Source organism: Rhinoraja longicauda, chromosome 5 (assembly GCF_053455715.1).
Source record: "Rhinoraja longicauda isolate Sanriku21f chromosome 5, sRhiLon1.1, whole genome shotgun sequence".
Lineage (NCBI taxonomy): Eukaryota > Metazoa > Chordata > Chondrichthyes > Rajiformes > Arhynchobatidae > Rhinoraja > Rhinoraja longicauda.
Window position 1 is genome coordinate 42,489,265 of NC_135957.1, and position 16,747 is coordinate 42,506,011.

At 38.9% G+C, this 16,747-nt stretch overlaps 1 protein-coding gene across 9 annotated transcripts in view; it reads left to right on the plus strand.

The window, feature by feature from the left end:
* The window catches only part of otofa (otoferlin a), a 224,433-nt gene that overhangs the window by 83,828 nt on the left and 123,858 nt on the right, over positions 1-16,747 (plus strand). For all 9 annotated transcript variants that reach the window (XM_078399342.1, XM_078399345.1, XM_078399340.1 and 6 more), the window contains exon 4: positions 8,744-8,843. In XM_078399342.1, the coding sequence (XP_078255468.1) occupies positions 8,744-8,843 (100 nt within the window). The remainder of the gene's footprint in view (positions 1-8,743; positions 8,844-16,747) is intronic.

The following is a 16,747-nucleotide window of genomic DNA, read 5'->3' on the forward strand; positions in this document are numbered from 1 at the left end:
TGAGCCATCAACAACAGTCCAAACAGAGCAATTTGAGAGGAAACGCAATAGCCACAAACAGTGCTTCAGTGAAATTATGTATAATGGTAACTTGCTTAGAAGTCCAAAATACCATAACTTGTCAAAGGCAGTGACAAATGACTCATGAAAGTGCTCAACAGCAGAGTTTTAAAAGGCCAAAATAGGAAATGTCTCTTGATGCTTTGAAATTCTTTGAATTCTCATGCCTGGCAATGTGTTCAAAATATCTTGCTTGCAGAATGATGGACAAAAGTGTTTTTATTTCCTGACTTGTGCGCGTAATTTTACTTTCTCTCTGGATGACTCTGTTGCATGAAACTGATGTCTACATTATTCCAAATACTCACTTCCAATATATGGTATATTTGAGAAGATTCTCACTAAAGTACAACTTCAGCAGCAATCGATAAGCATGGAGAGATGAGATTATTTTTTATGCATGACTATTTTGATGTAGATCCAGATTCAATAGTGGAGTATTGTGTGCAGTTTTGTTCTCCTAATTTGAGGAAGGACATTCTTGCTATTGAGGTAGTGCAGCGTAGGTTCACCAGGTTAATTCCTGGGATTGCGGGACTGACATATGATGAAAGAATGGATCGACTGGGCTTATATTTACTGGAATTTAGAAGGATGAGAGGGGATCTTATAGAAACATATAAAATTCTTAAGGGATTGGACAAGTTAGATGCAGGAAAAATGTTCCTGATGTTGGGGGAGTCCAGAACCAGGGGTCACAGTTTAAGAATAAGGGGTAGGCCATATAGGACTGAGATGAGGAAAAACTTTTTCATCCAGAGAGTTGTGAATCTGTGGAATTCTCTGTCACAGAAGGCAGTGGAGGCCAATTCACTGGATGTTTTCAAGAGAGAGTTAGAGTTAGCTCTTAGGGCGAAGGGAATCAAGGGATATGGGGAGAAAGTAGGAACGGGGTACTGATTTTGGATAATCAGCCATGATCATATTGAACGGCGCTGCTGGCTTGAAGGGCCGAATGGCCTACTGCCCCTATTTTCTATGTTTCTATGTTAATGGTAACATGAAATGTATTTGAAAAGTAAATAATTGGAGGGTTGAGGGGGGGGGGGGTGAAAAGCAGGAGGGTAGAAATAATTGATTCATCAAAGGGCCAATGGAGCTTTAGAACATAGAATATAGAAAATATAGCATAGGAACAGGCCCTTTGGCCCACAAAATCTGTGCTGAACATGATACCAAGACAAACTAACCTCATCTGCTGCACCATATTCGTCTATTCCCTATATATCTATGTGCCTATGAAAAAGCCTCATAAACGTCACTATTGTATCTGCCTCCGCCACCAACTCTGGCGACGCATTTCTGGTACCTACCACCCTCTGTGTAAAAACAAAACTTGCCCAGCACATCTCCCTTAAATGTTGTCCCATTTATCTTAAACCTTATGCGCTCTGGATTTTGACATTTCCAACTTCAGAAAGAAGTTCTGAATGTCTACGCTATTTATGCCTTTCATAATTTTATACACTTCTATCATGTCTCCCCTCAGCCTCGGCAGTCCGGAGAAAACAAACCAAGCTTATCCAACCTTTCTTTGCAGGGCATTTTGATAAAACTCTTCAGCAAAGCCTCACATCTTCACTGTAATTTTGAGGGACAAATAGCTGATGCCTGAGTTTATTCCATGTCTGGTTCTACAACGCTGTGAAATTGTTTCTGAATTCACTGTGAATTAATGCTCTACAGACATTGTGTACTGTTCAGGTTGATTTATTGAGTTGGTTGTCAACTGTCAAATATCTCATTAGAACTCATTTTGTTGTCTCACAAGTTATTCACATCCTTCTTTTTATGTTATTTTTTGACATAGAGAAAATGTACATCTTTGAGTGAAGACCCAATTTTGAACAAGATGTATTGGAATAAACAACCATTAGCTAGGAGCAAGCAGAATGCAATTTTTTAAATAATAAAATACTAAAAGTTGTTCTCAGAGATTGTGACCTGATTTGAACATTTAGTTTGCAATTGCTAATGAGTTTAAGTGAAGTTAAAGATGGTATTTGTATGGATAAATATAAATCCATTCTGCAAATGAAAGGAACAATATGATACATATGAATGTGAAATAGTCTTCAACTAAGTTAACCTAGTTCTGTGGGCATCAAACAAAGCAATTCTGGAACTTTATGAGCAAATAACTATTCTGCTAAAAGTTCCAAATTAAATCATATTCACACTCCAACAATTTGTCATCGGGATTATGTTGGAACTGTTTTGTACTAAGGCTAAAGTCAGAATGTAAATCAAGTTTGACAGAACAAATCAAGTCTCTTCATGAAAGCAGGACACCTTCTGACAGTGAATTGATTCTGCTTTGCTTAGATGGAGAAAACTTGAGTTCCATTGAAAGAATTTTCAACTTATGTATTAGATAGAACAAGAATAGGTCATTCAGACCACAAAAACAATACTGAACATGATGGCAAGTTAACCTAATCTCCTCTGCCTGCATGTGATATATCCCACCATTCCAAATGCCTGTCCAAAACCCTCTTGACTGCCTCTATTATGTGTGCCTTCACCACCACCCCAGCCATTTCGCTCCAACGTACCAGAGAAAACAATCCAAATTTATCCAAACTTTTTCCTGTAGCTAATACCCACTAATTCAGGCAGCATTCTGGTAAACCTCTTCTGCACCCTCTCTTAACCCTCCAGATCCTTCCAATAATAATCTTTAGTCAGGGGGTGGTGAATCTGTGGAATTCTTTGCCACAGAAGACTGTGGATGCCATCAGTGGATATATTTAAGGCAGAGATAGATAGATTCTTGATTAGTACAGGTGTCAGAGGTTCTGGGGAGAAGGCAGGAGAATGGGGTTAGGAGGGGGAGATAGATCATCCATTATTGAATGGCATAGTAGACTTGATGGGCCGAATGGCCTAATTCTACTCCTATCACATGATCTAATGGGCAACCAGGACTGCACACAGTAACCAGGAGCTATATCAAATCTCCTTAAGTTTTACATGTATAGAATCACATTAATGAACTGGAGTTGTAAATGAATGCCTTTGAAGTATTACGCTAGGTGACACATTAACTGCAGTAACTTATTCGACATATGTAAAAAAAACTAAAAATTAGTTATTCACGGCTTTACCAGAAGCTAGAATGGTGCTTTCTGATAACACATAATGCATCGACACAATATTGGAATTTATTAAAATTACAAATGTAGAAACATTTATGAAATAACTTTGAGAACCGCTCCTAATTAATGTAATGATTGAAAATGTGCTATCTTTGGACCAAGGCTTAAGAGACGCCTTCACCCCAGCAAGTTTTATTCCTATCATTGGAGAATATTTATGATGAAATTGTGAGATTAAGGCCATCAAATTTATTTTATTCCTATTAGTTGTAACTTTATTTTTATTTGTACTGCGATTATAATCCACCTCAGGACATCTCCACACGCAGTTTCCATGTGAAGTGTTAATCTGCCTTGTAATTGTAATTGCAATTGCTATTTGATACATTTTGATCATTTTGCTATGCGCTGTAGCAGAATAGACATCCCATATCTAATTATAATTGAACGTGTGTGATTAGCATATGATTTCAGAGATCTAACTACCTTGTCTTAAATAACTATGGGTGAGATACCATAGTAATAATGTGGAACAATTTATCTTTCATAGAATAAAGGAAAGGTAAAGATAGTTTCTTAAAAAAAGATCCCAGCCCTTTGATGTCTGACAAAGAAATACTTTAAAATCAGAATAGGCTTGCTTAAGTGCTGTAGGCATTAAAGAAGTGGCCACAATCACTTTCATTGTCGATCCATTAACACAAAATTGTTCTGGAATTGTTTTAAGAGCCACCTTAGACTCGGAGACAAATGGCCTCGTATGTAATATGAGAATAAACCTCCAGATTCAAATTGTGACTCATTGATGATCAATTGGTATTTCTAGTTTGAGAAATGTTGTATTGGAAATAAATGTTGACATTTAAATCAGGATCACGGTAAAAATGCATGAAGGAATTATAGGGTGGGATGATGTGAGGGAGCTGAATTGAATCACTGAAATTTTCCTTTTCATTATCAGTAACCTTTTTATTTTACAAACTTTTATTTTGGTAATGCCTAATGATAAATGAATATTTACAGATGTCAGAGGTTGTGGGGAGAAGGCAAGAGAATGGGGTTAGGAGGGAGAGATAGATCAGCCATGATTGAATCATTGAATCACAGTCACTACCCTGTGACTAGTGGTGTGTCCCAGGGATCAGTGCTGGGCCCATTGCTGTTTGTTAACAATATCAACGATTTGCATGAGAATGGACAAGGCAGGGTTAGTAAGTTTGCAGATGACTCTAAAGTAGGTGGAATCGTCGGCAGTGAAGATAGTCATCAAAATTTATAGCAGTATTTTGATCACCTGGGCAATTGTGCTGCAGAATAGCTAATGGAGTTTAATGCAGATACATGAGGTGTTCCATTGTGGGAAGTCAAACAAGGGCAGGATCATCAAGGTGAATGGTAAGGCCCTGGGGAGTGCCCTGGGCCCGTGCATAGATAAAGTAGACAGTTGGAATCTTTTTTCCTCGGATAAAAATACTAGAGGGTATAGCTTTAAGGTGAGAGGGCCAAAGTTTAAAGGAGATGTGCGGGACAAGGATGTCTGGACAAGCTGCCAGCAGTGGTGGTTGAGGCAGATACAATAGTGGCATTTAAAAAAACATTTGGATAGGCATATGGATATGCAAGGAATGGAGGAATATGGATTATGTGCAGGCAGATAAGAGTTGGTCTGGGCATTATGATCAGCACAGACATTGTGGGCTGAACAGTCAGTTCTTGTGTTGTACTGTTCTACGTTCTATGTTCTAATTTCAGTCAAACTTCACCAGTGCCAGCTGATATTGGTGGTGTTCTTGCTCAGCCAAATTGAAGTGCATCCTTATCATCTAGTCCCATCACCTCTGTTTCCTTCAAAGCTGACACTGAACTTCCACGCCAGGGCCCATTCTTGCTGCAGGCCGTAGGGGAGCGATTCTCCAAAGATCATTTTTGCCACACTGAATTTTAAAAAGATTGTTCAAAATTGTTTGGATTATTATTTGGCTATAATGTTGCTTACCAATGGCCATTGCATCACAATGGACTTCCAATCATCTCCTGGACAGAAGCCCAAATTCTTTATCATTTCATTTCATTGTGCTGCACCTAAAATGTTGGCATCAACCTTGCTCAAACATTAATTAAAATTTCTTATATGTGATGAAACATCAAACCAATCAGATTGTTAACTGATGGCTAATCAATAGTTGAAAAGCACCCATTGAAAATATTAAGCAGTAGATTCTGAGTGCTTTGAAAAAATGTCCAAATTGCACAGAGTAATGAGTTAACATAAATGCAGAAATTAACCTGAGTGACATTGGTTGCAGGCAAAGTGAGGAGATCCTGCTTTATTTGGCTGTTAATCTAGAGAAAACCTTTTAGAATTCTATTCCATGCTGAGGAATATTTATTTTAAACTACCCTTTTGGCTGTCTTTTGCGAACTTTGTGTTGGTTTGTCATTAAGCTTATCATTCATTAAAAATCGTCCAATTGTTCAAAGAGGCTAATTAGAAGAAAATTAATGAGAGGATATGTGAATGTTAGTCTCCTCAAATGCTATTTCATAATCTAATCAATTTAATAAAATGTTCCTCTTTTATCACACCTGGGTCATAAATCCAATAAATGACCCATGAAGAAAATGTGTAGATTTTACTTTTACATTTAATGAAAATAGCTTTACATTTTTCAAATACAGATTTTACATCTGAAAGACATTGAAATAAATGTGTGGATTAGGGGATCTTAGCTACAGGGAGAAGTTGGACAGACTTGGATTGTTTCCGTGGAACACAGGAGGTTGCAGGGAGGCCTGGTAGGAGTAGAAAAATTATGAGAGCGATAGATAGGGTGGATGGTAAGAGGAGCAATGTTAGAGATGTGCGGGGCAACTTTGGTTTACACAGAGGGTGGTGAGTGCTTGGAACACATTGCATGGGGTGGTGGTTGAAGCAAATATGTTGGTGGTATTTAAAAGACTTTTGGATAAGCACATGGATATGCAGGGAATGGAGGGATATGGGTTATGTGCAGGAAAATAAATGATGGTCTTGGCATCATGTTTGGCACTGACATTGTATGCCAAAGGCCCTGTTCTTGTGCTATGTTAAATTCATTATGGACAGATTTTTTTATTCACTTCTGACAATGGTAGAATTACCCATCAGTTAATGTCCTTGAGGAGGCGACGGTGAGCTGCTTTTTTGAAGCACTGCATCCTACTTGTGAAGGTACTCCCATACTACTGCTGGGAGGGAGTTGTTACATTTAGACCCAGTGTAAATGAAGGAACATTGGCATATTTCCAACTCAGAATGGTGTATAACTTGCAGGGAAATAATTTTATTATACAATCAATTTCTGATCTGTGTACTGGAAACCAATATGTTCATTTATTGCTCACCACCATTTCTTTTATAAATGAGAATTTATTTCAATCATAAAAGTAACAATGTATTAGTTCTTGTTTCCAGACTAATTTACAAATAACTCTTCTGTAAAATATTCCATTCAGTTGGCAAGTTTTCACTCTTGAAGAAATAAAATGAAATGAGTGGTGAGATCATTACATACAATTGTTTTATTGCAGTTACTTTAATTATTTACCTTTTTAAACAATAAATTAAAATGATCTAAAAATAATATTGGAGTATCCCAAGACAGACATAAAGAGATAAAGCACCAAATGGAGGAACTAGTACTGAGCTGCTGGGTAAAGCTTGGTTGTCAGAAAGTAAATAGCCCACAGTAGAGGCTATGCTCAGCTGAAAGCTAAATTACAATGTCATTGTGAAATGAAAGTAGCTGTAAAGGCAGAATCAAAACACAGATGCATTGTGCCTGGCTAGGAGTTCACACCACTTACCTTGCCTGAAAAGCATTAAAGCTTCCACTTTAAAAAGCAAACTAAAAAAGTGATTGTCAGTTATCAATGAATAAGTATTTAAAATCATGGTGATTCAGATACAGAACAAAGTCTTGGAGTCATCGGCTTGAATCTCACTATGGAGGCTGTGAAATTTCATTACTAAATTTAGATTTTTTTAAACACATTTGATTCGTTAAAGTCCTTCAATAAAGGATTCTTCTGTCATTCCTCAGTCTGATGTCACTTACTGTAAATTATTAAATAAATAAAATTAGGCATGCAAGCAATGTAAAAAGAACCAAATAGCAGGAATAACAAAATTCGAATTGGGAACAGAATTGGGAACACTGATTCAATATATAAATAGAAATAACAGTCTTAAATATCATATGCACCCATTAAAGAGTGCAATAATTAAAGCAAAACTTGAAATCAATGAACTGTAAAATTACCTCATATACAAAAACCATCAATGTTGTTAGTGTGCCCTGATAATCCTCAACTCATCCAAATGGAAGATCTCACGAAGGCAAGTAAATGTATGCAACGGGCTAAATCTAAAATGATTGAGCTTATTTTCAAGTGCTAATTAATAATAAACAATTCCTCCTGACCTATGCATGAGATGATTGTATGCTTGAATGAAATGGGTGGAGAAACTGAACAAAGTAGCAGAACCATTAATCCTCATGCCAAATACTTGACAAACATGCAGGAGAATTAAACCAGGGGAAAATAATTAAATTATTAATATATTTAAACAATTATTTTTAAAAAATTAAAACATTCCAAACAAAAAACAATTATAAAAGTGAATGAAATAAATGGATGGGAATTCCCTAGACTTAGCCCACTCTGGCACAAGCAGTTTGAACAGATTTCCTAATAAGTGGAAAAGCATTGTCCATATTTGCATCAGAATCCGTGAGGAATTCAGCAGTGAAATGCACCCACAGCATCACCCATGAGTAGCTGCTAACAAGCTTTGAATTTGAAGCTTGCACAGATATTTACCCTTTCCCTGCAAAATCCAGCCCTGTCCGATTACTGTATGTTCCATTCTGCGGTGAAAGTAATTTACTGTGCAGTCTGATGAGCAAAGAAAGCCTATTTTCCCAGTTTGTCTGTATGTTCTGGTCTAATTATTGAAAATCCATCAATCTTGGCTTAACAATGACCCAACAACAATTGCAGAAGAGAGTTTCAAGCATGTACATTTCTTTGCACGCAGAGGGTATTAGGAGCAACGCAGACGCAGCTAGATGAGCTGTTGCCTCACAGTTCCAACCTGGGTTCAATCCTGTTGCCCATGTGGAGTATCTAAAGTATCTCTGTGAACTGAAGGCTTTTCTCTGCATGCTCCCCCCACACTGCAAAATCAGAAGAGTTTAATTGGCCTCTCTAAATTGCCCCCGCAATGTAGATGAGTGGTGGAATCGGGGAGGAGTTGAAGAGAACATGGCGATAATGAAATGAGATTACGATGTGATTACTGTAAATAGTGGTCGGCGTGGATTTAGTGGGCCAAAGATCCTGTGTCCTTGCTGCATCTCACTTTAGCTTTTTAGTTTTCATTATGTATATAATGTCTAAATTCTCTAAATAGTTTTGTTTAGATCACCCAGAGCAAACTATAAATGGAGTTACATTTGGAAATAATATGATGACTGTATTACATAATGGTATGACTTGCAATGAAGTCAAGAAATGCTGATGCTCCCTTTCATTACTTGCAGGCTAATTGGGACGTTTGGGATGATATTACAGAAAGTGGTGGAGGAAGGACAGCTGGAAGTATCAGACACATTAATAGACGACAACAACAGCTCCATCAGAGTAAGTTGCTAGAAAATGTTCTCTTTTCTCAGTATTTTTCTCTCCTCAAGTTGTCTCACTTTACGTTTCAGTCGTGCAAACAGAATGAAAACTATGTTCCAAAGCAGGAGGTCGTGACTTGGAGATCTAACTGATATGATTTTGTTAAGGTTTATGTTAGAACCATTGGTATATGTAAAAAAAACCTGATCAACTGCATTCCCCCCTCTATCCCATAACCTTGTCCTCCTCCCAATCCTCATGTCATAAGTGATTGAAGCAGAATTCGGCCAATCAAGTGCACTCCGCCATTCAATCATGGCTGATCTATCTCTTCCTCCTAACCCCATTCTCCAGCCTTTTCCCCATTACCCTCGACACCCGTATTGATCAAGAATCTATCTATCTATCTCAGCCTTCTGTGGCAAAGAACTCCACCACCCTCTGACAATCCTCTGTCACATATTTATGATTTTTGTGTTTGTAGTGAATGAGAGATCACCGCTTAATGAAATATCAAGTAAACGTATTGAAAAAGAATTTTAATTTCTTCTGAACACTGCTCTCTTATTTACCAAGCTCCCACTTTTCAAAGCCTTACTCTTCAAATCACAAAGATTGTTGTTAATTAGTCATTTAGCATCTGTCAATCTGCGAGAGATGAAGGTGCGGCTTTGATTTTGTCCTCGTTGGCGAGGAGAATGTTTTATCTGTGGTTCAATTTCTTGCTGTGGCTGACCAGACCAATCCTTCACAGTCAGATCCTTACACGGCTTCCACAGGTGAAATTGTCTCTGGCCGTAGGATTGGGGAGTGTATTGCTGTTGCCGTTGATCATTTTTAGGTTAATTAATTAATCCATTTAATTTATTAAAGGTTAATTAATTGCAAATATTAATATTAGAAATACCAGCCATTTTGGTGAAGCTTAATGATACAGCATTAAGCATGTCAGCTATGACTAGTGTAACTATCAGGTCCCTTGGTTCTTTAAACTATGAAAAATTACTCCACTCATAGTGAGCCTAAGAACCCAAGAGATAAGATGTGCACATATCTGGTCTCCAGTGTATTTCCTTCTTTCAGTTTGTATTGTTCAGGTGTGAAAGTCCTGAATGATGTGGCGTGCATGTTGCACCTATTCAATTGATCTCCAGGGAATCAACAGATGACCATCTGCACAATTTGGCCTGAAACGTTACAAAGAAATACTTAGTCCTAACTATCCAGTCATATTTTCCCAACACATGCATAACCTTTCAACCCAAATGCCATAGGTAATGGTCCAGATTTGCCAGGAATACATTTGTGTGTTCTTTGCATAACTGCGGACATTATCTTGTATAACAATTGTCAACTTTTGAGACTTCCCTTTGGACCAGGAGAAAGTGGCTCAAATGAAAGATAATGAGCTTAACCCACCAAACCTCTGAAGAAGTTTATAATCGAAATAGATGGAACTAAAAATGAGATAGGAAATCAGAGAAAGTGCATGAAAATTAATAGCAGGTGAATTCAAGGAAAGCTCAAATATGTTTTATTGGACATTAATGGAAAGATGATAACAAAGGAATGACTGAGCCATATTAAAAAGGAAAATGGAAGCTGATGTGGAAGTGAGATGTAAGGAAGCTTACTGTGCTCGCCATGGCAGATCTACAACCTACAATGCAATGAGTGACTGTTCTTGAGGAATACCTAACCTGCTTCAAGTGCTGTGGGCGTACCCCAAAGTTTTGAAAGGTGCTGCAGAAATGAAAGATCATAAAGCCTTTCCACGCATTCACTTGTGTGAATGAAGGTCAACATTTTTAAAATGAATGGACGATTGGCAATTTAACATGGAATGAAATATTCCTGTACAATCCATTGTGCAATGTGCAGCTTGCCTTTGTGTGCAACATTACGGATATTGCCCTCTGCAATTTAACCTGTGTGGGCGCAGAATAAAACATCGAGGATCTTTCTATTTTGGGAGCCATTAGTTTCCTGTGTTTCATGGTTATTAAAGGCTAGGTAATTTCTGTATACAGCTGAGCAATTTAAAACTGTAAGTAGAGAACATTTAAGTTCCAAATAGTTAAGGTTTCAGAATTCTTACCCGATGACTGAGTGTTTAACAAGAAATTACATTAAGATATGTTAAGCATCATGTATTCATTGGAAATTATCTAGTAGACACAAATTGCTACATTCTGCATGCAGAAAGGGAGAATAAAATAACGAGCATTGTTTAAAGTAATTAAGGATTGAACAAATTGGCTTTCCCACAAGGGGAAAGTCATAAGTGTTAGGAGTAGAATTAGGCCATTCGGCCCATCAAGTCTACTCCGCCATTCAATCATGGCTGATCTATCTTTCCCTCCTAACCCCATTCTCCTGCCTTCTCCCCATAACCTCTGACATATGTACTAATCAAGAATCTATCTATCTCTGCCTTAAAAATATCCACTGATGGCCTCCCCAGCCTTCTGTGGCAAAGAATTCTGCAGATTCACCACCCTCTGACTAAAGCAATTTCTCCTCATCTCCTTCCTTAAAAAATGTCCTTTAATTCTGAGGCTATGACATCTGGTCCTAGACTCTTCCACTAGTGGAAACACCCTCTCCACATCCAATCTATCCAAGTCTTTCACTATTCTGTACATTTCATTGAGGTCTCCCCTCATTCTTCTGAACTCCAGCGAGAACAGGAAGGAAAGGATGGCCCAGATGACTCATGAGAAAAATAGTGCGATAAAGCAGAGCACAAAACAGGAGTTGGATTGATAATGCATAAAAACTCGACCACATTTGTAGAACTCAAAGGGAAAGTGGGAAAGAAAATGAGAATAGATTAAAAACTACTATAAAATAGAAACCAGAAGCCTCCAATTTGCATTTTAATGGTAACTAGGTAATAAAAGAGAGGGTGGGACTAATTCAGTAGAATAAAGGTAATCTGCTCAAGAAATATTTATTGAGTACCTTGTATCTATATTTATAAAAGAAGGAGATGCTGCTAAAAATAAAAAAATAGTATGAACCATGGATAAAATGTACGTTGGTAAGGGGGAGGTCTTAGGAAATTTAACAAGGAGGATAAATGCACTCGATCCCAGCACAATGTATCGGTTGCTGAGAGAAGTGAACCAGGAATTTTTTTTAAAGTTTTGCTAAATTTTTTCAGGCTCTCCTCTCAATACACCAATGGTGAAAGTATGATATTATCATCCAAAAGGGTCTGTGAGCATTAATCCAACAACTATAGACCGGTCAGTTTAACCTCAATAACTGGGAGACATTTAGAAACTGTAATTCAGAGGAAAGTCAATAGTCTGTAGGAGAAGAGTGAACTGATAAAGGGCAGCCAACAATGATTTGCTGATGGCAAATCATATTCAATAAATTGAACTGTTATTGATAAGGTAATAAAAGGATTAATGAGGTTGTATACATGGCTTTTAAAAGCATAGTTGACAATACTGAAAATCATATAAATATTTATTATTGAAATTATGGTTAAGGAAACAGTGGCGCAGTGGTGGAGCACTGCTGTACGGCGCCAGAGCCCCAGGTTCGATCCTGACTGTAGGTGCAGTCTGCATGGAGTTTGTACATTCTCCTTGGATCGTGTGGTGTTTTTTCAGGTTTCCTCCCACTCTCCAACGACATACAGGTTTGTAGGTTGATTGGCTTCTGTAAATTGTAAATTGTTCCTAATGTGTACATTTGTGTTAGTGTACAGGGTAATTGCCGGTTGATGTGGACTCAGTGGGCCAAATGGCCTTTTAGCATACTTTAGCTCTAAAATCTAAAGAGATGGTTCAGTGATGGTAAAACATCTTACAATTGTAGCTTTCAGAAGGCAAATGGTTACATATTTGAAGGTAGCTACTTGCGGAGGTCTGGCAAAAGAACTGGCAAATCAGAGTGGATTACTTGACAAAGAGCTGACAGATTCTGCATGGGCCAAATGGCCTTTACCTGTGATTTCATGATTCCATGAAACAAGAGGCATGCCTGTGAAAGTGAGCCATTTGTCTGCCTCCAGAAGCAGCTCAGCATCTAACACCATAGGGCAGACTTGCATCTTCTAACATTACACCATGTCATGAAATGTGAGCACAAAGCTCGTGTTGCTTGAACATATTATTCCTTTAATGCACACATTTAGTTGAAAATGTATTCATCATATTTCATTGTTCAGCATTATATTGCTAATACTAATCACAATGATTTCCTGGGAAATCAATATTCAATAATATAAGTAAGCTTCACATTAATTTGCTACTCTACTTTGCTTTCTAGATATATCCCACCTTAAACTAAATATTTTGAGTGAATAAATAGCACTCACATTGAAGCTAAGCCAACAGCAAATTTGTTGCCATAACAACGCTGGTGCAATTGAATGCAAAATATATAAACTTTTCCTAAAACAAAGCTAAATTAGAAATGCTTCTGATTCTCACCTCATCATATTTTGCCTCTAGCTTTCATTGAAGTATTATGTACTATTTGTTGAAAGTGCACTGAAAGAAGACAGCAGATTCATGCCCAGTGGAGCCATCACCGCTATCCTTGTTCAGAAAATTAATATTCCTCAGCACGTCCTCGAGGGCAAATTGCTGGAGAAATACTAGGCTCTCAAATCGTTGCCAATATTGGAATCCAAAAACATGAGGGCAGCAGTCTGAGCTTTGTTGACAAATATCGAAGTTCTTATTGCAGCACTGAATGTGAAAGGTCTCTTGGCACAATTTCAAAGAAGAGCACAGGATTGTCACTTGGGTCCTGAGCAGAAACTATGCCTTGCACAAAATCTACTTCAATTGCTTGGTCATCATCACATTGTTGTTTGGAGAAGCATGCATTGTGCATGTTCCTTCATTATATCATTACACATTGCCTGTCCTCAGCCCTCATGTCTGTAGGGACTCTGTTGCCTCCCACTATCTCAAGGAAGAATGTGGTGCAATTTATGTGAAAGAGATGCCACGGCAGAGTAGTTGCATGTAAGATGTGATATATACGTAAAAGCAATAAATCCATTCATGTATATTGGGGGCTTGAGACTGTTATGTACAGAATGATAAGGATTACTGGGTACATTTTGAAGGTGTATGTCCAATTGTATAAGAGTTGCTGTAATCAGTGCCCGGTGCGGCTCGGCCGCTGGACTTAACATCGCCCGGTGTGGCCGCGGGACGTTTCAGTGCCCGGTGTGGCCGCGGGACGTTTCAGTGCCCGGTGCGGCTCGGCCGCGGGACGTTTCAATGCCCGGTGCGGCTTGGCCGCTGGACTTAACATCGCCCGGTGTGGCCGCGGGACGTTTCAGTGCCCGGTGCGGCTTGGCCGCTGGACTTAACATCGTCAGCGCTGTTCGGCCGCGGGACGTTTCAGTGCCCGGTGCGGCTCGGCCGTTGGACTTAACATCGCCCGGTGTGGCCGCGGGACGTTTCGGTGCCCGGGGCGGCTCGGCCGGGGGGCCTTCCATCCCCTTGCGGGGGCTGTGCGTGTCGTTTGCCTCGGTAGGGGTCGAGCTGCCTGTCCGTGGGTGCGGGGGGAAGAGAGGGGAAGTTTTGTTGCCTCCATCACAGTGAGGGGGTGTTTGGAGTCACTGTGATGGATGTTTGTGTTGGGGTCGGGTGTCCTGTGTTCTTTTCTTTTTGCTGTATTTTGTGTGACTGCTGAAATTTCGCTCGGTGTTGTGCCGAGTGACAATAAAGTGTTGTTATGTTATGTTATGTTATGTAAACGTGCTGGTAAATGGGCTTACACACGCATTAAACATTTCCTTGTAATGTATAACATTTGCTCTTTGTCATTCTGATGAGTGAGTAATTCAATCTAACAATATAGTTAAAAGTAATCAGGTATATTGTTCTCGAAGAATAAATACACAAAAATATTAAAGCAATAGTTATCCAAACCTAGACAGATGCTAAGCCATTTTCTCTGATTGTAATGCTGGCTGGAAAGCTTGTACACCACTGCTGCTTAACAGCATCAAGTTCTGTGAATGTGTTCCAGTGAGCCCAGCCGGAACTCATTGCTCTTTCATCTAAAGCCAAAATAAGAGATCAGCCTCCAGCTGAGATTAGCCTCTCTTTTGAAGGCATTTGGTTGCTGTTCAATCTCAACTGCAAAATGCCATAAATTCTTTTAAATTTGTATTAAATTTTCATTCATAATGATAGGTGAGTAAATGTTTTCCCCACGTTCTCAGATAAATCCTCATGAATATGTCTCTCCTTGATCATTTTGATCTCATTGGATCTGTGCAGTACATTGTTTCATGCAGCTACCACTCTGATGATGAAATAAACAGTTGCATATCTGCTGGTTACTAATCGACAATATTAACACTAACTACTCTTTGGCTTTCTGGATTTTTAAGATGCAGCCTCTATACTAATCTCATTCACCCCAACATCCTTCACGACTCTAAATATTATGGCTACAAGACCTTGTATATTATTAAGAACAGGTCTTAAATGAAGCACTCCCAGTATTAGCCCCAAGGCTACCAATTAAATTTGCTGTTTTCGCAAAGATCCGGAAGGCATTTAGGTTTTCAAATGTGTGGGATCCTACTCGACTTCAGTTTAGTTTATTGTCACATGTACTAAGGTACAGTAAAAAAGCTTTTGTTGCACGCTAACCAGTCAGCAGAAAGACAAAACATGATTATAATCGAGTCATTTACAGTGTATAGATACGAACATTACTAAATGGAGAATTGCACAGTAGCACTCAGAGCAGCCATTCTGGTGGGTAAATCAATTGAGGTAATATGGATAGAGCTAAAAAAATAAGGTGGTGTATCACTGCAATGGGATTTTACTACATGTCACCTAATAGCTAGAGAGAGATTGAAGGAGAGACAGTGGATGAAGTGAATCTAGACTTTAAGAAAGCCTTATGTAAGGCCCCACATGGGAGATTGGTGAGCAAAATCAGAGATTGCATGGTGACTTGGACAGGTTGAGTGACTGGGTAAATGCATGGCAGATGCAGTATTATGTAGATAAATGTGAGGTTATCTGCTTTGGTGGCAAAAACAGAGGCAGATTATTATCTCAATGGTGTCAGATTAGGTAAAGGGGAAGTGCAACAAGACCTAGGTGTCCTTGTACACCAGTTACTAAAAGTAAGTGTGCAGGTACAGCAGGCAGTGAAGAAAATTAATGCCATGTTGGCCTTCATAACGAGCGGATTTGAGTATAGGATCAAATAAGTCCTGCAGTTGTATAGGACCCTGGTGAGACCACATCTGGAGTATTGTGTGCAGTTTTGTTCTCCTAATTTGAGGAAGGATGTCCTTGCTACTGAGGCAATGCAGCACAGGTTCACGAGGTTAATCCCTGGGATGGAGGGACTGTTATATGAGGAAAGATTGGAAAGACTGGGCTTGTATTCACTGGAGTTTAGAAGGACGAAAGGGGATCTTATAGAGACGTATAAAATGATAAAAGGACAGGACAAGCTAGATGCAGGAAAAATGGCCCCAATGTTGGGGGAGTCCAGAACCAGAGACCACAATCTAAGAATAAAGGAGAGGCCATTTAAAACTGAGGTGAGAAGAAACTTTTTCACCCAGAGAGTTGTGAATTTATGGAATTCTCTGCCACAGAAGGCAGTGGAGGCCAATTCACTGGATGAATTTAAAAGAGAGTTAGATGGAGCTCTGATGGCTAGTGGAATCAAGGGATATAGGGAGAAGGCAGGCACAGGTTACTGATTGTGAATGATCAGCCATGATCACAATGAATGGTGGTGCTGGCTCAAAGGGCCTAATGGCCTCCTCCTGCACCTATTTTCTTTGTTTCTATGCTGAGTTACACCAGACACTGAGTAGTTATTCACCCTAATCCAAAAAGAAAAGGATTGCTCTATCAGGGCCCACATTAAAATTCCATTGTAAATATTTATCTGATCCA